The sequence below is a fragment of the Anabrus simplex genome, chromosome 2 (genome assembly GCF_040414725.1).
Source record: "Anabrus simplex isolate iqAnaSimp1 chromosome 2, ASM4041472v1, whole genome shotgun sequence".
In the NCBI taxonomy this organism is placed as follows: domain Eukaryota; kingdom Metazoa; phylum Arthropoda; class Insecta; order Orthoptera; family Tettigoniidae; genus Anabrus; species Anabrus simplex.
Window position 1 is genome coordinate 1,204,502,763 of NC_090266.1, and position 26,787 is coordinate 1,204,529,549.

The window sequence follows — 26,787 nt, forward strand, 5'->3', positions numbered from 1 at the left end:
TCTTTCTCCACCGTATTTAATAAGCTCAGCAGGAATGTTGTCAGTACCTGAAGCTTTTTTGTTGTTTAAACGTATAATACTTTGTAATACCTCTTGATATGATGGCTCTGGTTTTTGTTCTTCTGATGGGGAACTAGATAGTTTACTAATACAGGTTTCTGGATCATCACAACTCAGCAAGGAATCGAAGTATTGCTTATTATTAGTATTATTAATGTGTTTAATGCCCTTTGAACTGTAACCAGTCTTAAGGGGAGCTGCAGTGTCCCGTATGGTCAATGTGTTCCTCTCAAACTTGTTCAGTTTCTTTCTTTGTCTGCTTGTACAACATTTTTTACGTTTCCCTACGGAGTCGAATTTGAGGTGAGATGAATCTGTCGTGGCGGATGCCCTTCCTGACGTCAACCTCATCAGAGGAGTTAATGGGATGAAATGAATGGCATGTTATATCATAGCAGGAAGGGAGAGGTTGAAACCCGGTGCCGGCACGTAGCCTACTCCTGTCGAATAACACCAAGGGGTCTGCTCAAGGCTTAATGTCCCTATCCGACGGACGAATCACCATCAACAGCGTCATGTGCCCTCACTCCATATGAGCACAGCGGAGAGGTTTGGAATTTAATCCAGGCTTTTGGGGCGCAATGTAGTGATTAGAAATTGTACACCACCGCCTCCATCACCATGCCGGCCAACATTCTGATGGTGAATTATTTTTCGATCAACGGGTCTCGAACCGGCTAACCACAGTGTCAGACCGTTCAGACTTCAACGCCTAACGATCATGGCCACCAGACGGGCTCCTCTCAAACTTGTTCAGTAAGAACATTTAAATCTCTTAAACCCTTCTACCTGTTCAAAATTAAGCCTGGCTATCTATTTTGTATCAGGGTCGTGGTACGTTCGAAGGCCCCTCTAAATCTAACTATAAAATAGGACAGGATCAGACCATATAACTATGATTGAGAATTATTACGATATGGGGCGGGGATATGATTTATTATTCTAAGACAAAGCAATTACCCACATTAATCAAACGAATTTACAAACAACTGTACAGAAGTCGACCAAAGCTTGCGGTCACGCCCCTTTGACATTAACGCATTTTTGTAGATCTTCAGCCATGGAAACTGAGATTCGTTAGATCATAGACTCGGAGAACAGATAGATCTCCTCAACTTTGGTCCAGAGATCCTTAATCATTGATTATGTTTATATAAGAGAAATGATTAATTTTTCGCACCCTAAAGAATTCCTCTCGGCTTATCCAGGCATGGCAAATGACATACATACGAAAATACACTTATGATATGAGATCATCCCTATAAACCCACAAAAACACAGACTCTAAATGTTATAGTCGCAGCCATAATCGCACAGATGGATTGAAAGTCAAGACCTTCATCTGAGCACGGTGCGCTTACCCACAACATGAACAACATTGAGCACCACAATGAAAGACAACACACAAGCATCAAATCAATATACGGAGTTAAATGCACTCAAATCAGATTACTACCTCAAGAAGACTCGCAGGTCGCCTACGGGTGTCAAATCAAAAGACCTGCACCTGGCAAACCGAACATTTCCTCGGGCATTCCCGGCACTAAAAGCCATAGGCCATTTCATTTCATTTTACTTGCAAGAAAATACATATAGGGAAAATAACGTCAACACACAGGTCCTGAACCCATGTACTCTTGGCCTCGTAACTGGTCATCTTGTCTCCATTATTGGCACGGACAACAACCCTATTAATTTCAATTAAACAGGTGGCTCTTAGGTTCAGTAACCCCACTTTCGTTCCCCCCGTAAAACAAAGTCAGGGTACCAATTCGTTCCACATCGTGCCCTCAGCTGAGGGTCTCCCATCTCTCGCACGCAGAGCACAACAGACAAATTTAAAACCGTCGTCTGCAAAGTCTGCCTTTAATCTCACAACCGATTCTCGGTAATTTATGAATTCCACTCATTATCTTCATATCGCGTATACTCCTACTCTATTTACTTCCTCGACTAGAGCCGGCATTTACTATTTCTTTCTGTGTCTCACTTGACACATATTTCTCTCTTCCTCCTCTCAGCCACTCCTCTAACACATCCAGGTTCGATTACGGGTTACATCACTGAACCAAATAGCCCCCTGTTATTAAAGAAGACCACCGTTATACAACGCAGAACAATTGCACTGGTCCATCTCCAAGGATTTACTGTATCTTGCTCCGAGTTTCATGAAATTGCACTGAAGAACAGAGAACTTTTAGACAGAGCCCTGGCATTCCATAGTGTTAAATCAAAATAAATCATTATATTTCATAGTTCATAAGAGTCATAAGGAGGAGTCTATACAAAATGAGTTTTGTGTAAGTTGGCTGTATTGTCAAAGAAGACCGAAAGCTAAAATAAAAAATAAAAAGAATCTGCCGACTTGAATTTCCTAGCGACCGACTGCGCTGGAATTCGATCCTGTTACTTTGAGCTTAACCAACTACAAGCCATTAGACGTCGCATCGTACCGACAATGAGTGGAGCAGAAAGAAAGAGAATATAAATCTTTGAACTGTGGTGTTGATGATCAACATACAGGACGATCGGTAAGAAGAGAAGGATTTGACAAGCTGGTTCAGACTAACTGGCTATATCGCATGGCAGACATTACCGGGAATAAGTCTCTGGATTATGTTTGAAAGAAGGAGTCTAAGGAATCAATATAAGAAACACATTACAAGCAAGATGCTTTACGTCACACCGACACAGATAGGTCTTATGGCGACGATGGGAGAGGAAAGGCCTAGGAATGGGAAGGAAGCGGCCGTGGCCTTAATTAAGGTACAACCTGGTGTGAAAATGGGAAACCACGGAAAACCATTTTCAGGGCTGCCGATAGTGGGGCTCGAACCCACTATCTCCCGAATACTGGATACTGGCCGCACTTAAGCGACTGCAGCTATCGAGCTCGGTGAAACACATTACAGTAAGTAGTTATGGGAAGGTTAAAATGAAATGTTATCACAGGATACGGTGTCACGGAGGGCTGCATCAGGTCAGGCAAAATGTTAAAAGTCTTCTTCGTGTCGGTAGATTTACTGGCACGTAAAATAATTCCGGAGGGACTAAATTTCGGCACCTCGGCGTCTCCGAAAAGCGTAAAAGTAGTTAGTGGGACGTAAAGCCAATAAGAATTATTATTATTATTATTATTATTATTATTATTATTATTAAAAGTCTTCAGCCCGGAGGCTGGTTGGATCCTCGTATAACATCAGCAAAAGTTACGCGGTTATAAGGGAACTACAGAAATCAATGGTGGCACCACAACGGAGCATACAAGGCATGATGACGAGTGCGGTAGTTTGCCATTACATTCCTCAGTACATGGCTTATCTGAAAGAAAATAACGTGTGTCTGTTGTAGACAATGCCACATTTTTTTAACGTTGGTATGCCTATAACATAATTCACATTATTTAGTAAGTTCGTCGACCAGATCCTCTATATATTTCTTCAAACTTGTGAGCTGGGCAGTGTGTCATTATACCATTTCTTTCCGTCCTTCTTCCCCTTCTGTCGGTACCTGTAGAATTCTTTGAACGAAATTCAGCGGTAATTTCGGCGGTTTCATTAGAAAATATAGGGGATACTTTGATTAATATGCTATTATTAACTCAATGTTTTTATTTTTATTTTTACTATTTCTACCTATGAGAAAGTCCAGAACTCGCTGTACTAAATTCTCTCTCTAATAAATTGGAACTATAGTTCAAATGGAGCTGTCGACACTCAAAGATTCAGACGACGACAACCCATTAATTACTTACACTAGAACCAGGCAAAAACATGCCATTGTGATTCATATATTATGTATTTTTGCATTCTCAGTGTTAATAGGCGACGCTAAGGGCTAAGGTTTTCTTGAACCCAAATCCAGATACGCCAGCATCGTGTGGGTAGAATTACTGGTAGGAAAAGCAACTTCCGTGGAATAAAATTCCGGCACACCGGCGTCTTCGAAATCCTTAAAACTGTTAACGGGTCATAAAATTATTATTATTATTATTATTATTATTATTATTATTATTATTATTATTATTATTATTAACAGGAACTGTTGCATGTAAAAAACATAATTTTCGTGTTAGAAAGCCAGTTTCTGGTCATTGTTGGAAGCTTTGTACGAGTTACTTTCGTGAGCCCCTGTGGAGCACTCCCACAACTCGTTCCGCTGATGGTATTTTTAGATGATTCATCCTAAATACATACCTGTCCATCGTAGCATTTTAAACGATTCCTTCCAATTATACAGCAAAATGCGTTTGAAACACAGTGTATGTCTTCAAACCCCACCTACAAGTCCCGTTTTCCTGACACGGGGTCGGGGATGAGGTGGCGTGTTTTTATGGCCGGACGCCCTTCCTGGCACGAATCTCACTTGAGGAGTTAATGAAGGTAAAATGGATGCTGGTGATGAACTCTGTAAGGAGATGAAAGAAATCCGCTGTGGCTATGAATAAGAACCGACCCGGAATTTTTCTGAAAGTGAAAATGAGAAACCACAGAAAACAATTTTCAAGAGAGCCGATGGTGGGGTTCGACCCCACTCGCTTCCCGAATGCAGAGCTTGACTCCATAGCCGTAGCGCGTTTACATATGCGCAGCCACTCTTCTCAATGCCATATGTTTTAGAAAATAAATTAATGGAATATTGATAACCTGGTCTGGTATGATAAGAGTTAATGCTTCCTAAACTACTGTTATGGAACATTCCTGGGGATGAACGTGCAATATAAGGCGAGTTACAGTTAATGAAAAACGCTATGAGAGAGAACTGAGGAAAAAGATGTTAGCCGTACTGAGAGATTATGGGATTATGTGCCATTTCGTAATAAGCTCAAGAAGTACCTCCTAGGCATCCTGAATGTGTAACAGTCATTCCTCTTATATTTTTTACTTCCAAAATCACCTTAAAATTCGAAACAGTTGTTCCTCCTGTAGCATTACTTTGATAATAATTCACCTACTTAATGTAATCCTCACTATTAGGTAAATAGTGATAGTCAAAGCATATGTAAAACCACTATAATTACTCTTTCACTTTTAGATCTTAGACCTTAATCTGCCATTGTTGCGATTATCTACGTATTGTTTCTCTCGACAGAGCTCTTGCTCTTCGGAACCCTATTTATCAATAAATCAAATCAAATCAAATTAATACAGGCAATCAGAGGCATTTATGTTGACAATCCGACTCGTTGGCTGAACGGTCAGCGTACTGGCCTTCGGTTCAGAGGGTCCCGGGTTCGATTCCCGGCCGGGTCGGGGATTTTAACCTTCATTGGTTAATTCCAGTAGCTCGGGGGCTGGGTGTTAGTGCTGTCCCCAACATCCCTGCAACTCACACACCACACATAACACTATCCTCCACCACAATAACACGCAGTTACCTACACATGGCAGATGCCGCCCACCCTCATCGGAGGGTCTGCCTTACAAGGGCTGCACCCGGCTAGAAATAGCCACACGAATTTATTTATGTTGACAATTGGGCTGGAGCGATTATAACTGATGCTAGAATGAGGTCTTGGTTCAAGGTACTTACAGGGATTATACCAGGCTGTAATCATTCACCTACCGGGCCAGTTAGCCGAGTGGTTAGGAGCTCGCAGCTGTGAGCTTGCATCCGGGAGATAGTGGGTTCGAACCCCACTGTCGGCAGCCCTGAAGATGGTTTTGCGTGGTTTCTCTTTTTCACACCAGGCAAATGCTGGGGCTGTACTTTAATTAAGGCCTCGGCCGCTTTCTTCCCATTCCCAGGCCTTTCCTGTCCCATCGTCGCCGTAAGACCTATCCGTGTCGGTGCGACGTAAAGCAACTAGCAACAAAAAAAAAAATCATTCACCTTAGTTGTTCATAGTTTACATGGATCGTTTACTAAGATGTATACAACATCACGAAGAGATTCAGTTATGTGGAAATGTAGTAAGTAGTTTGGCCTATGCCAGACTGTTCTGAAAGCCTCCGATCTAATATCATGAAAATATGTGCAGGGGTATATTACTCGATGCCAAGTTAACATTCCGAAGTCATATTGAAAGAAGAGCTAACAGCGCTTTTAGAATGCTAGGATTCGTCATGCGTAATGTAAAAACATTGAATGGAATAACAAGTATTGTTACGCTCTACAGTACATCAGTGCGCTCTAGACGTAAATACGCTACTGTTATATGGAACCCATGTAACAATGAAGGTATCGAAATAATAGAAACGACCAGGAACGTTTCCTAAACTTTCTATACATGAGAAAATATGGTGAATTTCCTCTGAATGCAAGCTACGAGTTTCTCCTCATTGATGCCCATTTCAAACCTCTTAAATCACGTACAGATTTATACCATATGATTTTATGCACAAAGTTGTAAATAGGGTTTTTGGTAATTCTCATTTTCTTTTATTGTGAAAATTCTTTGTACCACAGGTGAATAAACAAGTTTAATTTACGTTCTACTGTGAAAATGTGAAAACAGCCAGTCACAATAACTGATCACTTAACAGAATATGCAATAGGTATAGCAGAATGGTCGTCAACAATATGGAGCTAGGTTTCGGCTGCATCTCCATCAGTTAACGCTCAAGATTTAGGCAATAAAAACAAGTTTCAAATTAGATTATACAGTAATCAAGTTAGTAATGATTATTACACGACGTTGTTACCATCTTTGCCATCATAATTTTCATTTCTTTATTTGTCACTATCATTAACCCAATCTCATTATCATGATCATCATCATTAATACAATTATTTAGTATATGTACTGCTATATCTTAAATTTGTAAAGTATACCGTAATTGGAAACGTGTTCTTTGTTGTATGCTTGTCATTAAAATAAAATAAAATATGAAAATTAGCGTTTCCAATACTAAAGTGATGTCAGTAGGGAAGATACCTGAGAGGATTGAATATTAGGTCGGGAATACAAAACTCGAACAGGTAGATCATTTCTAGTATTTGGGATGTGTATTCTCTGAAGATAGTAGTATAATAAGCGAAATTGAATCAAGGTGTAACAAAGCAAATACAGTGAACTTGGTTGTGATCAGCGGAATTCCGTACGAAAAACATCAGCTCCCAGACGAAACGATATTCACACCGGCCTGTTTTCAGACTGATTTTATTGTACGGGAGTGAAAGCTAGGTGGACTCAGGATATATTATTAATAAGTTAGACGTTACAGACATGGAAGTAGCGAGAATGATTTGTTGGTACAATCAGGTGGAAACAATGGCAGGAGGAACCTCGAAATTATGATAAGAGATATGGAACTAAACGAGGCCACATGGATAGTTACAGTACAAATGGGGGATTATGGAGGCATTCAGTTAATTCACATAGACTGGCAGACTGATCGCTGAAAGTCATAAAAGTCTATTATGAAGATGTATTTATTATTTATTTATTTATTTATTTATTTATTTATTTATTTATTTATTTATTTATTTATTTATTTATTTAACAAAACAGAGTTTCTTTACCCACTTACAGTCAGTGTATTTCTCCCACTTTACATCAGTGATATTACATTATATTATCAATACTAGTGGCTTATACAGCAAATGCTGTATGAAAGAAAAATCATTGCCTAAAGGTACTTCTGTGATAAAGTTGTTGTCACTAAAACACTCTCAGCTCTATTCCTCTCTGATGAGTCTCTGTGGGATAGATCACGATTACGGGGACGTCCGCAGATATATATCAATATATAGCTTTGTATATTTGTATATTATAGCTGAATCAGCAATTGTGTATATATATAGCGAAGGTAACTCAGCAAGTTCATAACAACAAAACTTGGAGATTTAGCTCGTAGATCGTAGTAAATTCACGCTTCCGTCTTAACAGTAAACTAACACGCTACTGTTTGAATCTGGCGGTTTTTCCGCTCTAGAGATAGTGGTGATCATACCAGCTGCCATACGCCAAGTAGCGGTGGGTCATGGAATTATTGCCAGTTGCCACGCGGTACCTAGCAGAATGTCTTGGAACTAATTAAAGAAAATGAAATTAGAATATTGAGTGGGAAAATATTTCTGAACATCCACTGGAGGAAAAAGAAATCCCAACACCAAAAATGAGTTTTGCTAGATAAACGAAATTCGGGAGGCGGGCTTGCACGTCTGAAAGATGACGTCTATTCAAATTTGCACGCTAATTGATGAAAAGGTTTGCTAGTAGCATTTTTGCCTTAAGTACGCGCTGTACTCTTCGTGAGTGTTAGTCATCGTCCACTGTTGATGTTGTGAAAAATGTGTGAGTCAAACATACCTTTAAGGAGACGAAGAAGGCAGTATCAGCAGCTTACTGAGTTTGAACGAGGCCATATAATATGGCCACGAGAAGGAGGATGTTCTTCCCGGTGATATTGCAGAAAGACATGGTAGGGATGCATCCACAGTGCATCGGTGTTGTCAACAAGGGCCACGGGAAAGCAATGTCTCAAGAAGACAGTGGTTCGGCAGCACATGGGCCGTATTCGCCGCATAGCTGTGGTGGATCGTACTGCAGCTTCATCAGCAATTAGAGCTTCAGTTGGCACCAGAGTAACACAGTGAACTGTAACAAATCGATTACTTGAGCGGCAGCTCCGAGCCAGACGTCCTGTAGCATCCCATTCATGCTACAACTCCGAATCACTGCCATTATCGAATTCCGTGATGTCAAGCTAGAGATCATTGGATGGTGTGGTAGAGATCAGTTGTGTTCTCAGATGAAAACCGTATCTTAGTGCCAGTGATGGCCGTAGGTTAGTAAGAAGGAGGTACGGTGAGCGCTTGAGACCAAGCTGTCTGCAGCGTCGACACACTGGAGTTATAGTGGTAAAAGTTGACACCTCGATCCACATGTTTGTAACATTGTAAGGAAATAGAAATTAATGAAATCTTACTTGGAATGAGTGTCAGAGGAGAGATTTTTCATTGCGATGTCCAGGAACCCACTGTCCCACCCCCAGAGGTACATTTATTTCACAACCTATCGCCATTTTCCCTTGCTGCAGTAGCTACCTGGGTTCCTATTGGCCAACGTAAAGTGGCGCGTGACGTCATTCTCGTCAATCATGCTAATTGTTTCCGTTACAAACCGCAGCGGAATAAAAGCATAGGTAAATGGAAGGCCGCAGGAACGACAGTCGTTCCGCTCGTACGTGTATGTGTTGAAAGTTGGATAACGCGGGAGATAGTTGATCAGTTGCTCGTATACGTAAACGGTGTGCTTTTATTAGTGTTCATTGCTTTATTACCTGTTAAATATCATTCACAAGGGAGATAGTAAACTTCAAACACTATCGCCTCCAGTCCCTACCCTAACCAATCCAGACCACTGATCTTGTTAGGCCCTACCCTAACCAGTCCAGACAAATGGTGTTTTCACAGAAAACTAGAGGCCTAAGGCCGCTTAGCGGCTCTAACCTGGGAGCTTACGCCACCAGACCCCCTTTGCTTGTCCCCTTATCACTGATCTTGTCCAGGCCCTACCCTAACCTATCCAGACCTACGGTCTTATCCAGGCCCTACCCTAACCTATCTAGACCAGTGGTCTTGTCCATGCTCTACCCTAACCGGTCCAGTCCAGTGGTCTTGTCCAGGCTTCGCGGCTCTAACCTTGGAAGCTTAGTTCCTAAGTGAACAAGTTGGCAGCAATGTGCACCGCCCGACTACGTCTTCCACGATAAGGGCGCGAGAAGTAAACAAAGGACAGTCGTCCCGCGCGTAATGAAAGTTTGGTCACGAGGGAGCAACTATTGTAGTTATAGTCTGGGGAGCGATTTCCTTTGACAGCATTGGCACTGTCGTTGTTATCCCAAGAATCTTGACAGCGGATTTGTACGTCAGACTGGTGATTGATCCGGTTGTGCCGCCATTCATTCGCAGTATATCAGGTTTTATTTTTCCAACAGGATAATGCTCGTCCTCATACCGCTGCTGTCACAAAACGAACTTTACGGGGTGTCGACCAGTTGCCTTGGCCTGGGAGTTCACCAGAACTTTCGCCCATTGAGCACGTGTGGGACATTATGGGAAGACAAATACAGCTTCATCCCATACCAGCATTAATCGTTGCTGATTTGACTGACCAAGTGCAACAGACTTGGAACTCCATCCCAAATAATGGCATACGGCACCCGTACGACGCAATGCATGCACATTTTCATGCTTGCATTCGAAATCGTGGCGACTACTGAGGTTCTTAATTTACCACCATGGCACATGTCTTTTCGCACATACTTAAACCTGTGACCTAGAAACTTTAATCCAATAAATACTGTATATTAGGTAGACAATTGCTTAGCCTAAATCACATTCCACTAAACTAATGTGTTCTTCGTGTTGGGATATCATTTTCAAACAGGGTACTTTAAAATGAGGTGTCGTTCATTGAAATCTGTTCCGCCGTTTTCGCACAATTTGCATTCCCGGAAACGGATCATCAAATTATAAATATGGATTAAGAATAAACTATACTAATAATTCTACAAATCACGTTTTCCAGGTACACCTCATTTCAAAACGGTGGTAAGCTAATGGAAGAGCATAAAAAGTATAATACGCTTTGTATTCTACCTTCATAATGGATTTGTACTGTAGAGTCATTTACTATTTTAATATTCGGGAATAACAAGGGATTTAAAATGTTTTTTGAATTTTATCGTGGGAAGGTTTGGTTTTCCTCACTGAATTCCAATGAGCCATTAATGCGAACTGTACTTTTAGATTAATGGCAACACTTCAACCTTGGAAAAATGTTAATCGATTCTCTTGATACTACAGTCAGTTAGCTTCGCCATGATCTTGTGTATGCGTATGGTATTACGATATCCCCCACCTACTGTTTAAGGAGGATCCTACTGAAATGTTGGAACAAAATGAGACAGAAAGACAAAAATGAAGTTCTGGGACTAGAACACTCTCCATACCCTGAGGCACATAATGAAATCCAATTTTTTAATATACGGCCAATTAAATGGACACGCCCACTCCAGCATTTTCTATTACAAATGTAACTTTCTCTAAAATTCAAAATGTTCCGGCCAAACCAGCTTTAACCTGATTACCTTCAAACTTTTCACAAACATGCACCTATATATATTTCAAAATTTGTAGAATCTATTTTTAACACATTGAAAAACTTCAGAAGATACCTTGAGTCAACACAGGAAAAATCATTTGCTTTAGAAATGCGATGTCACTTTAAAATGTTGTTAAAATAAAAGCTTTAAATTCATAACGAGCATAATACTAAGAATCATTCCTTTGAGCTTTCTAAGCTTAACAACAGCTTCAAACCATAAAAAATATTGGAGTACCTGGAGTATTTTGGAAGAAAAGCCAATTTTTCGAAGTAAAGAGCCAAAATTCCGAAAGTAATTGATCTATTTAAACCAAATTTTGAATTTTTCTCGCCAAATTTGGCGTGAATCAAGCTCAGACTAACAAAGGCAAAACATTCAGTAGGAAATAGATCGTTCAGACCCCAGTATGGCGTCCTGCAAAACTAGTTAAATGATTATTATAGCAGAACACATTTTTCCTATAAGCGTCAATAAGGCTCCTCTTCATCCCTCTTACCTACACATTACTTTCTGAAAACTTCAAACTTTATTTAATTTTCGAACGCAGAACGTTTACCCGAGATCTGAATATACTCTCTGCGGACACAGAAAAATGTACAGTATTTTCTCAAGTATTCTCCAAAATGAAATGATAAATAATGTTTGGGTGTGATTTTCATTTCAGTCGCGTTAAAAATATATTATACGTGTCTTGAAGTTGTTTGTGTTTTATTCGTCCTGGTTGTTGGGATAGGCACGTCATGTGGATTTGGCTTAGTTCTACGGCAAGATGCCCTTTCTGACGCCAACATTATACGTTAGGATGTATTCACTATTGCGTGTTTCCTTTTTGGTAATTGATAGTGCGCTGTTGTGTGTAAGTGAAGAGATGCGTATGTATTAAGACAAAAACTAGCATCCGTTTCTCGAGCCAAATATATTAACTATACGTAGTTGAAATCCCCATCACAGTCGGGATTCGAACCTAGGATATTCTGAACCTAAGGCCAATACGCCGTTTGGTAGTCTACTATTTGAAGGTGTTCAAATTCGCCAGTCTCTTGCCACGTACTGACACGTGAAGGAACTCCTTTGGGGCAAGATTCCGGCTCGTCTGCTTCTCTGAAAACTACAGACTAAGTTAGTGGGACGTAAGATCAATAACATTATCAATAAATGGAGTGACTATTTATTTATTCATTTAGAAGTAACAGTAAAATATTGTTCTAAAAGTTCGTGCTTCCACAACACGATGGTAATTATTTAGTCTTGGGAGGACTCAGATCGTCACACCTAACCTTTTGGATCGCACTTGTCCTTTCTCGTACGTTCTTTGATGAATAAGACTGGGCCATATCCGGATTCTGTATTTCCGATAGATATAACGGGCCGGACGGAACCGGAACTGGCTTGGATATGTGACCAATATCAAATTCATTTTGTTGTAAGAAGTATCAGAATTCTTACCACTGATATAGCTTCCAAACATAAGTGTGTGCAATTTTACAAATGAAGTCTGTAACGGAAAAACTACGTCCAACAGACCAGATATCATTAGCATTACTGTTAAACGGGACATTTGTTCCATAGCACGGAACATCCGGTGTTCATCGTTTCACGACTCATTTCTTGTTGCTTCGTTTAATCCTTTCAAGTTTATTGTGTTATATGATTCCCTCAAACATTCTCTTGATTTTGGCTTCTTAGGACTATTTCCCACTTCTTCCGGTACGTGCTGTTATCCAGTGTGGATGTTTATACATCTGAAATAAATAATGTACCGACATATTGTGAATTCTGAGGCTGTTCTGCGTGTTTATTTAAGAGCATGTGTTGTAATGTATCTCAAAACTTGAAGTGATTGTGGACTTGCTAAAACGTCTTCTGAAAATGAATATTGCAAGTAATTCTTCCGCTATATTAGTAAATTGTGGTAAATCAAGGGTACATTGTAATAAAGAAAGGGAATGTGCGTGACGTAAACACGAACAAAGTTCCTGAAAACTATGGAGAAATAGAGTGGATATATACTAAAATGACACTATTTATTCAATTCAAGCCGATATTTCATGCTACTGTAGTGTGTATAAATAGAATAGTTACTAATATTAATTACATAAACAATGTAACAACATTGAAAGAATGGTTAATAGAATATATAGTTCCCAAATTTTTAACAGTATTCTGAATTAAAATTATGTCTGATTCACATTACGCGATCATTATACATAATGAAAATCCATATTTGGTCTGAAATTACTGTTTATCAATAATGTGGTCATGAAAAGGTTAACCTCTATGGGCATGTGTTCCAGGAAGTATTTGGGGAAAAATCTATCTCGTGTGGAACTGACGAGGAAGAGCATCTCACAGCAGTCAAGTGACAAAATTGCCTAATACAACAACTGTAGGCAACTGTAGCACAACTAAGTCCCAAGTAGTTCTTCTCAAACACTACCTATAGTACTTAAGTTCTTGAGTCGAGAGCCTGTTGAAATTCATATATTCTGTAATTTTAGTTCGTTTTACATAAAAATATAGGCGTTTATTAATATGATTATAATTAAGGAAACCTGAAAATGTTACATAAATAGAGCAGGTATTTGCGAATTTAAAAATATTCCAGGTGAAGCAATATTAGGTTCAATACTTTAAAATTTAGCTATGTAGGTTAGAGAAGTTATGGAATAAATTGTAGTATTATTTCCAGTTTCAATGCAATGCTTATATAAATAGGTGCTATTTCATCATAATTTGAACGTTTTCATACCTAAACAAAATATTTCTGAAAGTTACTATTATTAAAATGGAATGCTACAAAATACGAATGCTATATGAGTGCTTATATGGACACAACTTGAAAGGAATCAGATTAAAACTGTTGTGCAAGAATCAATTAGAATTCACAGTTCGGAGTAACATACACTTCTACACTGAAAGAAAGCCATGCATTAACGTGGATTTTTTATTCAGAATTTAAATTACTAAAGTTTGGTGCCTCATATCACCGTTTGTTAATTTCTAAACGAGCAAGTTAATTTATGTTATTTTCTATGCCCCTAGAAATTCCCCAGCTATTATAACTAGAATGTATATTACTTAAATCGTGTGCTTAATCGTGCTTAATTCTGTAAACTTCCAAAACCACAGCTGGGAATTAAATGCCCCTTAGGATCTTTAAAAATGGACAGACACTAGCAGAAAAATCTTATTTGCGGTTTCTATGCCAATGCGTTAGCATCACCCCCTGCCCTTAAAAGAAAAGATCACAGGAAATGTTTACACGAGCTGTATGTCAAGTGTAAGGCTTTAGTTGTAGCTGGTGATAATTTAAAGAAATCTAGGTATGTACGTATGTGGTTAGATTCTTATTTGCCGCAGGCAATCGTGTGCCGTTTAATGGAAGTTATGTCCTCTCTGATACACACATAGGTAATTGAATCTATGAAGAAATACTTAGAATTCTGTTCTGTTAGCTATAATAATCATGTAATACGAAATTGATGTGTGTGTTTCCGTATTACTCCAGCCCTGTTTACAAGATATTTCTATTGTTATAAGTGGAAATTACTGAAATCTTACTTGGAGTGCGTCTGAGAGGAGAGATGTGTTCATTGCGATGTCCAGGAACCCACCATACCACCCCAAGAAGTACATTTACTTTTATAACCTAATGAAGAGTATTACACGCCATTTTCATTTCTGAAGTAACTACTTGCATTCCTATTGACCAATGTAAAGTGGCACGTGATCTCGTTCCCGTCAATAATGTTAATCATAATCTGTTACAAACCCCAGCACAATAAAAGCGCAAGGAAATGTAACAGCCCTAGGGCCGCTTCGCGGCTTCTAACCTGGTGGCTTACGTCCCCAGACCCCCTTTTCTTGTCCCTATATCATGGGTACTATACCATCGTAACGTCTCACGGCAAGAACCACTCCAGACCAATGGTCTTGTCCAGGTCGTATCCTAATCGTAAGTTCATAAATACGGAGGTTGGTACTGTTGAGCACATCCTTTCCGAGAAGGCCGTGAGCGTGTAAACAAACGACAGTCGTTCCGCGGGTGTGAAGGTCTTGTCAACAGGGCTGGAGTAAAGATGTGTGTTTCTATAATGTTCACAAAATCATGCATATATTATAAAATAAAGTTACTTATTGTGAGAGTGAGTTCTGATTTTTCTATGATAATGATAGGTACATTATTTCTATACGTGAATAACAGGCGACCACTTGGGTTCTAAAGACAATAAAACAACTTGTTTCTTTTAAATAAGACTTCCTACGACTACTAAAATATAACATTACAAATATTAAGAAATTGAAAATAAGTAAGGTGAACACGAATGAATTTACAGAAGCGATATATAATTCTTTTAAAACCATAGTGATGTTGATAATGTTATTGGCTTACGTCCCACTACCTACTTTTACGTTTTTCGGAGACACCGATGTGTCGAATATTTTGTCTCCCAAAAGTTCTTTTACGTACCAGTAAATCTACTGACACGAGGCTAGCGTATTTGATCGCCTTCGACCGACTACTACCATCAGAGCTAGGATCAAATCCGCCACCTTGGGCTTATTGTCAGAAAGCCAGTACTCTGCCTCTGAGCTACACAGCCCGGTAAGTAATTTTGGAAAGAGGCTGTGTAGCCCTAAGAGTGAACCACAGTTTCTTGAGAAGGAAGGTGGTTCCTCCGGATTCAGAGATAAGTCTCCGCGTCTATTAGTGTCTCTGGTGTGTTGTTTCTCTAGGATTCCTTTTCGTTGAGGCGAGGACGGCAATATTTGCACCGCTATGTTTTGAAAGGCATATTGCTTTCCAGCTTCTAAGTCTATACAATGGGATAGAATTGGCCCGGTGCAAATTTTGACATTTGTTAAAATTCTGAGTGTAATCCTCCCATTCGGCTTTCATTATACCTAGGCCACGAAGACTTCGAAGAGCATGAAGTATATAACTTGGGCAAAAGGTGGGCAATCGTATCATGCCATCTGCTGTTGCGCGGATAATATTATTAACGTCATGACACCGAGCGAGTGGCTGCGTGGTTTGGGTCACGTGGTTATCAACTTGCATTCGGGAGATAGTGAGTTCGTGCCCCACTGTCGGCAGCCGTGAAGATAGTTTTCCCTGGTTTCCCATTTTCACACCAGGCAAATTCTGAGCATGTACCTTAATTAAGGACACGATCGCTTCATTCCTGCCCCTAGCCTTTTCCTATCCCATCACCACAATAAGATCTATCTGTTTCGGTGCGACGTAAAGCAAATACTAAAAAGAAAAAGTAATGTCGTTAAGGAATTGTGTTTATTAGAGTCCTTTGGAGTTAATCTTGCGAGCATTATGGTTTTTGTATCGGAGTTTACCAAACTTCCATAAAAACCCCAACCTGGAGAACCAGGGGCACTGCTGTGAGAGTTACTATACCTTATCCAAAATGACCCAGTTACTCGCCTTCACCCAACCGCTGATGGTAGAATTTACTGGTAGCACTGACAGATGATCTGCAGTTAAAGCATTTCTTGAATTTTAGTTGCTATACCCACACGATATCAGTGTAACCCTGAGGGCTAAATTACCGGCCATTTACCCTCCTAGAGGGTGGAGTGCAGACAGTATTTGGAATGAGGACGTCCATTTAGAACTGTAAGTGGAACCTGTACTTTAACAAATAGTTAAACATGGCGTAAAATGGAAAAATCATGCAGATCATATCAACACAATCTGATATGACAAAATTGCATGTTAGTACAGACCGTCTGGCAAGAAACACATTGGAAGACCAAGAAAAGGATGGATTAAAGCCAGAAAGTGTCACTAGGTCAAATCCTTGTCAGGAAGGTGAATAAAGATAACTTTGGGGTGAACATATCTTTCTTGGCCAAATGTCCATATTTGCAATGCTCAGACTTTCCTTAAGCTTTATAAGTGTTTATACTGATAAACTGTTCAAATCATCTCATTTCTAATTAATGCAATTAATTTAGAAGTGTCCAAAATGAATTTACTCTACATTAATAATGGTAATTTTACATCAATCTTTGTATATGCATTCTTTCTCTCTATCATTTTTAGTGTAAATAGTATTTTATTGTGAAAGTAAAAAACGAGTCATGATTGATAAATGAACGTAAGACTGTTTATTAAAATCACTTTCCCCTTTTTTGCAAGAAATCTTAATTTTTCCTTGAAAATTAGTTGTGGTACAATATCCATTGACGCGGATCTCTTGCATATACAAGCACCTTTAAATGCCAATCGACTGCGCCAAGATTCAGTCGTGCAACCTTGAGCACAGGAGGCCAACTCACTCTCTACAGAATTTCGCACCACATTCTTATACTTACATACTTAGGAGCATTTGATATGGTAGTTATTGTATTTATGTATATATTTATTTATTTGAGGAAATCAACTTACTTTATCAATGAAAACGTATTACTCCCAAGCATATCTGCATGTAATCTTGAAACTTAAGAATTCTACAAAAAAATATAAGCTAAATACCTTGGGTGTATGCTGTGTGGAATGAGACAAATAGCAGAAAAACATTTTCGATCGAAATTCCTTGAAATGTTTCCTGTAGTTTGTCACGCTTCACATAGCATGTGCTTATGAATAATTCTCTTGAAACAGTTTTGCTCATGTGTTTTGTAATGTTTCACAGACTATACCCTGCTGGAGGTGCTCAAGGAGGAACCTATCAGGGTCACGATCCGGGGACTTCGACGCACGTTCTACCCTCCACTTCACCATCCACCTCACGATAACTCACCCCCGGAGAAACGTCTGCAGCTGGCGTGGGTGTATCCTTTAATAAACCAACGGGCATTCCAACCGGCATTGACAATTGATTTATTGAGTTGTAAAGCCTGTAATGGTGTAGGCTTAACTGCAGTGGGAAAGAGACGACACGTTAAGGATGGAATGTGTGTGTGTTTGAGGCCGCATGCAGGAACCGTGTGTATGGGCAAACCCCGAACCACTTGATAAGCAACCCGCAAAACCGGTAAACTCCACTCATTTCGGAAGCACAAATGGACAATGATTCGAAGACGACAGTAAACAAGTAATAAATTACAAGATTTTATTTTTAATTACATTTATTTTACTGCAATTATTTCACTAAAATTTTGGTTCATTTCAGTTGAAGCTATTTTCAACTGCGCCAACAGATCAGTCAAACGGGATCTGCATTTTGACTTGGCATAGTTCATTTGTAAAATAGGTGCTCACACAAGTAAATGGAAGCAAACATAGTCAAATTTTTAACTGGATGTACACTTAATTTCGTTTGCTTAGCAAATGAAAATATGTTTGAATACATGTACAACAAATTCACCGTGACGTAGATGATTTTTTAGACTACCATGTTGCAATGGTATTCGAGCTGTAAATTCAGTCTTACTTTTGCAGGTTGGACTCACATAAGAAATAAGGGAAGATCAAAATCATTTTTAAAATTTTGAAATCGGCAAACCTATTTCCTTAAGAATTTGGACTCGATATACCCTAATAGGGGAGTATATAGAGGACAAGAGGACAATGACTCTTCGGAACGCAGAACACCATTCATCACTAAATTTTGGATTTGTTGCTGATTTCGTTGGCTTTGAATGTGCTTTGATGACTTTCCAGATAGAACTGGGCCGCTACCAGCCACTAACTGTTGTTCAAGTTTACGATACGAAAAAGTGGCCGACGAATGCATACCGAACTCTTGCAATGCCATCTCTTGTATTTTTCATGAAGGTCAAGAATCACTTAGGGGTCGTAAACTAGTGACTACCCATAAATACTCTAGGATGAGGATAGGTGCCCTGGTCTTGAAAATTAGATATACCAGTACCTCTCTGGACAGAGTTAGTAGCATAAAAGAAACTAGAGGACAAGTGCACCCAGGGTTACTGCTGACTACATTATGTTTGCGCTTCATACCTCCGAATGGTGCTGGGACGGTCGGCCACCAAGTAAGGAATATAAATCTTAACCGGATGGTATTTGATTCCCATGTTCTAGAACAAGAGCTCGATTTATATAAACAAGCAAATTATGACACTTATTAATTTTAAACCACTGCAAGGAGTCATAAAAAGTGTGTGTATATGTTATTTCCAACTAAAAAAGCATATTGTGATTTAATTACCTCTCAAGGACACTGGGTACTCCTGAGTGTACGAGTGTACATTAGTAGACATTATTACATTAAGCATATTCTCCTTTTATGTTGAAACTGTGGCTGGGAGTGTTATATTAAGAAAGCTTATTCCGAGCTGACTGATGGTTAAATAATGTTACTTTTAAGTATAATTATTGGAAAATATATAAATGAACCCAAATTGGTTTCTTCAGAGAAACCTTAACATTGCTTCATTCTGGAACATTCATCTCAATTGTTTTCCATCTACAGTAAATGCTATCCGTTTTTAGACACTTGAAATTGATTATGTTAGATTATACACCCGATCCTTCAATTAAAATATAATTATAATGTGCGGGAAAGTTTTTCCGAAAGAATATCCGTTCTTTTCTCAGCCTGCTACTAACTTCTGGTAATCATTATAGATGCACGTCCAAGATATCTGCCTGTATGTTAGTGTCGAAAATATTAGAACTCCAAAGTTTATGGATTTTGAATCCTTGGTAACTGAACGTTCCAAACTTTTAAGTTACGGGAAGCAGATCTTATAGGTAAGTACCTTTTCAGAGAGATACCATACATTCAGAACATATTTTACTGATTTTTTCTGTTCCCTTCTACTCTTCAGATACTTCTTTCCTCTTTTGGCTTTTTTGTTCATTTATTCAGTGAACTTCCTGAACACGAATCTTGTCAATTGCAAAGAACAGTACCCAGTGTCCTTAATATTTAGCACAGTGATAATAGAGCAAACTATAATTCATCGAAGTGCAACCAATTTAATTGTCCAGAGTGTTAATCCATATGAGTTAATTCTAGACCTGTATACACACATTATTGATCATTACTTCTGAACTGACCGACAACTGGTGATGAAAATTTGAAGAAATCACCAGAAATGTTCAACAAACTATTTGCTTGCTACTGGGAACAGAGCCCGTTGTTGGATTCGCTAAATTTCTTAATCACCCTGGTTTATTGCATTTCTGTGACAATTATTTATCTTCTCCAAATTTGTATTTTACGGTTCGATTAACACCGACAAAATCAAAACACAGAACGAAGAATTATGTTTCAGAAGAGCTGGGAACCACTTGTGTCGATATTCACAGTTTTACATTGGACGAACGGAAAACTTCCCGATTTGTCATCATGTGAAGCAGCAAACACTCGGTTGTCCGAGTTAATAAAGGCCTAAGAGATCACGGTTAAAGCAAAACACGGATAATCGGAAACAGGTAAAATCGGAAAACATTACAATTCAGAAGGGAAATGTTCCCAAGTTCCAGTCGTGAATCTTCGGCAACCAGGGCAGGATTTAGGTGTTAGTGCCGCCTCTAGGTAGTGCTAAAGTTATCCGCACACCACTCCTAGAAATAACAGAATTTATAAATGGCTATATGCAGGGCATGTTTAAATTATTTTCAATTGAAATTGTTCACTTCCGAAGTCTATGCCATATCAACTTAAGCATTTTCAGATATTTTCATTGTTGAAGCGAAATTCTATTGTGGAAGGCTGAGGATGGCTGTTAAGCATTCCAAATAATGTTGGCGTTGTTGATATAATTATTCCTTATTTCAACAGACAGCATAAAGTAAACTGAAATGTAAACTTCAACTCCTTGCACAGTGAAGTTTTCGTACTGAATTACACAAGTAGCTGGCTAGGTTACCCAGACCTAAATCTGGCAAGGGAGACAACTCCAATAACATTCGTACGAACAAGTGAAAAAATGCAATGGTCGTTAATGAATGGGAGATGTCAGTTTATGACCATTGCAGAATAGCGTGCGGTTCGTGATAATGCAGTCGTATACAAATACTCGTATATGCCTTGAACTAAAATTTAATTATACACTGACTGACAGAGCAAATGCAACACCAAGAAGGAGTGGTTCGAAAGGGATGAAAGTTGGGGAAAAAACAGAGACGGCACTGACGAATAATTGATGTTTATTTCAAACCGATATGCAGGTTACACAATGCGCACGGAATCGACTCAGTAGGATGTAGGACCACCGCGAGCGGCGATGCACGCAGAAACACATCGAGGTACAGAGTTAATAAGAGTGCGGATGGTGTCCTGAGGGATGGTTCTCCATTCTCTGTCAACCATTTGCCACAGTTGGTCGTCCGTACGAGGCTGGGGCAGAGTTTGCAAACGGCGTCCAATGAGATCCCACACGTGTTCGATTGGTGAGAGATCCGGAGAGTACGCTGGCCACGGAAGCATCTGTACACCTCGTAGAGCCTGTTGGAAGATGCGAGCAGTGTGTGGGCTGGCATTATCCTGCTGAAACAGAGCATTGGGCAGCCCCTGAAGGTACGGGAGTGCCACCGGCCGCAGCACATGCTGCACGTAGCGGTGGGCATTTAACGTGCCTTGAATACGCACTAGAGGTGACGTGGAATCATACGCAATAGCGCCCCAAACCATGATGCCGCGTTGTCTAGCGGTAGGGCGCTCCACAGTTACTGCCGGATTTGACCTTTCTCCACACCGATGCCACACTCGTCTGCGGTGACTATCACTGACAGAACAGAAGCGTGACTCATCGGAGAACACGACGTTCCGCCATTCCCTCATCCAAGTCGCTCTAGCCCGGCACCATGCCAGGCGTGCACGTCTATGCTGTGGAGTCAATGGTAGTCTTCTGAGCGGACGCCGGGAGTGCAGGCCTCCTTCAACCAATCGACGGGAAATTGTTCTGGTCGATATTGGAACAGCCAGGGTGTCTTGCACATGCTGAAGAATGGCGGTTGACGTGGCGTGCGGGGCTGCCACCGCTTGGCGGCGGATGCGCCGATCCTCGCGTGCTGACGTCACTCGGGCTGCGCCTGGACCCCTCGCACGTGCCACATGTCCCTGCGCCAACCATCTTCGCCACAGGCGCTGCACCGTGGACACATCCCTATGGGTATCGGCTGCGATTTGTCGAAGCGACCAACCTGCCCTTCTCAGCCCGATCACCATACCCCTCGTAAAGTCGTCTGTCTGCTGGAAATGCCTCCGTTGACGGCTGCCTGGCATTCTTAGCTATACACGTGTCCTGTGGCACACGACAACACGTTCTACAATGACTGTCGGCTGAGAAATCACGGTACGAAGTGGGCCATTCGCCAACGCCGTGTCCCATTTATCGTTCGCTACGTGCGCAGCACAGCGGCGCATTTCACATCATGAGCATACCTCAGTGACGTCAGTCTACCCTGCAATTGGCATAGAGTTCTGACCACTCCTTCTTGGTGTTGCATTTGCTGTGTCAGTCAGTGTCTTATAGAAATTGATTAAGAAATTTTCAATGTGGCTGGTAACCACTGCTGCAAAATCCAGCAACATCCAGAGGGGTCACTCACATCGAACGTAGAATAGCAATAACGTCGTAAGACTTGTGGTACTACGGAAATTTTCTTCGTAGACTCTTGCTTTCATAGATTGTAGTAATTATTCAATATCTCTAAATCTCCTTCACCAACTCTAAACTTCAGCACCTGCAACAGAAATTGTACGAACAAAGGAAAACATGACAATGGCCAGTGAATGTTATATTATGAAGTCCTGTTGTTCGAAAGAAACCCATCGCCACACAGCTACAAACCAGCGGCTACCCAGTAAAGTCTTCTTCTATGACATGAGGGTCCGGTCCCAACAAATTTACTCATAAATACATTTCCAACAAATATGTAATTTCGTTCAGTTTTGAGAACAGACGATTCACCATCCATTGTTGTAATCGGCTTCTAGGCAATTTATATAACCGTTCAACAGTAGTGGTATTCCGAATGTAGAAAGATGTCTATGTCCGAAAATTCCCGATCATCCAAAATTAAATGCCACATTTGCGACACAGATGTTTGATTTTAGGGTTCAGAGACGACCTGGGGCTGAGCTTTTCTACACAATCACGAAAATTATTTCTCTAAAAAAATGTCCTCTATAAAATACTTATCCATAAAAAATTCTTAAAAAAGTAAAGTAAAAAATTCCGAGATAATATCTCGCTGCCCGATGGTTGATACACACTGCTATGGACTGTTTTAGATGTGGATAATGATCCTTAACAGCTGACAGGTACGGGTACCGAGGAACTGACTCCCGACGCAATCTCTGGGTACTGCCTACTGGCGAACTCTTGTATTACGTTGCGGCGGTTGCTGTGTTGTATGACCGTGACGAAGAGGCACAAAGACACTATGTGGGACACACGGAAGATATCCAGTGGTAAGTACCGTCTACCTTCCCACAACATGTTATTATCACACAGAGAAGAATGGAAATTGAATAAAATTTATTGATATTTAATTGGTTGCTTCAAAAACTGTTAGAATAGAACAGACTGGAATACCCTCATTCCCCAGTTCCCGATCACCTGAAACTGGTGCAATCCATTTATTTGGCACATACATGAAATTATCGCCGTAAAAAACCATTTGTCTATTACTAAAAGCTGCTAAAATTCCACCTTCAGTGTTTGAATTCAATCTGCGTATATGAAATGACTAACGTACCTGTGCGGTTCTCAGTATGTACCCAGGGGCGGCCGTACCTTATGTGCTGAAGTGCTGCAGCACATTGTCTATTTGAAAAATAAATTACTTTAATAATATTATCTACAATCAAATACAGTGCAATGAAAAAGACGCCAGCCAAAGAATAACATATTATTCAACTCCCCTCACAACCACGTTAGTCGTGCGCTCCACGCCGGGTGCTGGCTGTGCAGATCACAGCTCAGCGTAGCTCAGCGAGAATTTCTAAACCTTTTGCCACAAAGCAGGAACTCCGCCTTTTGCGCATGCGTGCCTAACTTCTTCGATAGGCTGTGGAAAGAACAGCCAGGAAATCACTTCACAGCGAGTCTTCGTTCGACTACACAGAGGCAGCACTGATCACACCAGCATTTCGACCGAAATGAGAACGTGGCAGGTGACTCAGCGGTAGTATTTAAGAGTGGATCGCTCAAAGCAAACGGGAAACTAAATACTGTAGAGGAAGCCATCAGGTGCATGTCTTTTAATACTCCCAACTTGCCTACTCCATAGCCACATTTGTAAATCAATGAGATATAAAAATGTACTTTTTATGTTGTCAAAATAAGGACATGATATTGTGATGTCCTTTACTTACAAAATTATTCCTTTATAAATTTCACTAAGTAAACTCGTGTCCTCATGCTGAGGTGGTGCAACTCTTTCCAGACACACCCCCAATAGAGAGGAGCATCGTCGCCATAAGACCTATCTGTGTCGGTGTGACGTAAAACCCCTAGCAAAAAAATAGAGAGGAGCTGCATGTCAACCACATACCAGCCCTCCTGCCATTCTGCCATTCTTAAATTTCTGGCAGTACCGCGAATCGAACCTGGGCCCCCGAGGACGACAGCTAATAATACTAACCGTTACACTACGGAGGCGGACATACAACATAACATGTACTTTTGCATTACGATGTTGCTGATTTTATTTCAATGATGCGAAGTTCTGTTTCTGCGCGCTCACATCAAATGTTTCTGAGTTCGTGAAATTTTGTGATTGAAGGTGTTATTGTGTGTTTAATTAGTTTTGTATGTGGAATGTGTATATGTGTTGTGATTGTTTGCGTGTTTGTTCAGTATGAAAAACTCAGTGGAGAGCCTCTTGAAAACCGCATATATTTCTAAATATTTTTATTTTTGGACGGGGGATGGGTTACAGCATACAACTGATTTTCTGCACCAGCCGCCACTGTATGTACCTAACAACTCGCAATGAGTTCTTAGAAAGGAGTTCATGGACACAGTCTGTAGAATGTGTTTACGTCCTTCACGTTCTTCGAATTTAAATTCCAAAATGCATTAACTAAGCTATATACCAATATGTACATTATTTTTTCCTATGCTTTTGTTTAATGGATGTGCTGTCCTTTGGTCACAGGGGTCCCAGGTTCGATTCCCGGCAGGGTCGGTAAATTTAACCATCATTGCTTAATTCCGCTGGCACGGGGTCTAGGTGTATGTATCGTCTTCAACATAATTTCCTCCTTATCACGACGCGCAAGTCTCCTACGGGAGTCAAATCAAAAGACCTGCGCCTGGCAAGCCGAACACGTTCTCGGACACTCCCGGCCATTTCAATTTATTTAATGGATATCATGGGGGTATATGAAATTGAGAAGCAAAGCCAGAATCAGGTAGCAGAGCCGAGGTTGTCATTCCAAATTTGGGAACCCCTTTCTTCAACTTCCATGGGAGGCAGCTAGAGAACGAAGATGAGTAATTTTCAAATATTGAAAGACTGTTTCAAATATGAGGGGCTGCCTGGCCGAGGTTGTAAAGGCGAGCTCGGTTCACCCGGAAGGACGGGGTTATATTCCCCGTCAGGTAGTCGAAACATTTAAGAAATGGGATTTCCAATTCCGGAGGTGTGTGTGGTCCTGAGGTTCACTCAGCCTACACGAAAAATTATTACTAGGTTGATACCTGCCGGCAAAGGTGGCCGGGCGTAGAGCTAACCACTCTACCTTACAATTTCCGAGGTTACAAACAGTGGAAGCCTTTACCTTCCACCCCTCCCAGGGCATTCATGGCCTGTATGGAGGTGACTTTGCTTTTCTTTTTGTTTCAACTATGTGAGGGTGTCAACGATGAAGATACGAGAAATGATTCCCGGGTAAGTATCTTGCAGGCTCAGACGGTAGATCACTGGGTTTTGGAGCCAGTCCGGTGGTATATGAGAGTGCAAAACTACGCCAGCCCCGTGACGGTAGATTTACTAGCATCTAACACAACTAATACGAGACAAATTCTGACATCTTAAAAGCCGAATGGGCGTAAAGCTAATAAAATTATTATTAGGAGTCCAGTAATTCAGTCTGCTACGGTAACAGTAAGAGACTCTCCTTGTTATCTGTTAGTGAAACCATTACAAGAAAGGTTTCACATTATAGATTTAGGGAACGGCTTTTTTTACTTCTCACCTTACGAAGCCGCCGAAGTGTCGCGAGGATAATTTTTAGTCAAGGAGAAAATTAAATATACGGACATTGACGTATTTGCCGTGCGCGTTTCATTCGTTTAATATCAATGTAATAAACAAGCCGAACTGGAAGAGAGGAAAAATTAGGGGATAATGGCTGCGAATTCTACCGGGAAGAAGAGCAAGAAAACGAAAGGAAAACTTTAGTAAGGAGGCCTAACAGTTCAAACAAATATTGCTGCACTTAATTATCGGATTGTAACTTTACAATACATGTTTTTACATTTCTGAGGCTACATGTCAATCTTCATTACTACACGTGTGACTGCGCCTGTGTCTTTTGGAACAAATTAATGGTAAGAGCAGTAGACACAATGTCTGGCTGGGCGCCGTACCGAGAGATAGCTAGTCAACACTAACCGTTACAAGCGAACACCCCTTGCTATGTACTTCATCCACACAACACAGCCCGTCAGGAATGACATATTGAATCTATTTCGTAGTTCAGCTATGGTTGAAGGCGATAAGTGATGCAAGAGCTAAAGTTTATCACAAATGTTCATTATTTTGTTCAAAATAAACTTCAAA

At 40.4% G+C, this 26,787-nt stretch overlaps 1 protein-coding gene across 1 annotated transcript in view; it reads left to right on the forward strand.

Annotated features, from left to right (window-relative positions):
- Positions 1–26,787, forward strand: part of DCX-EMAP (Doublecortin-domain-containing echinoderm-microtubule-associated protein) — a 403,415-nt gene that overhangs the window by 247,373 nt on the left and 129,255 nt on the right. The window contains exons 5-7 of the mRNA XM_067140171.2: positions 15,030–15,047; positions 17,771–17,909; positions 23,318–23,467. Of these exons, the coding sequence (XP_066996272.2) occupies positions 15,030–15,047; positions 17,771–17,909; positions 23,318–23,467 (307 nt within the window). The remainder of the gene's footprint in view (positions 1–15,029; positions 15,048–17,770; positions 17,910–23,317; positions 23,468–26,787) is intronic.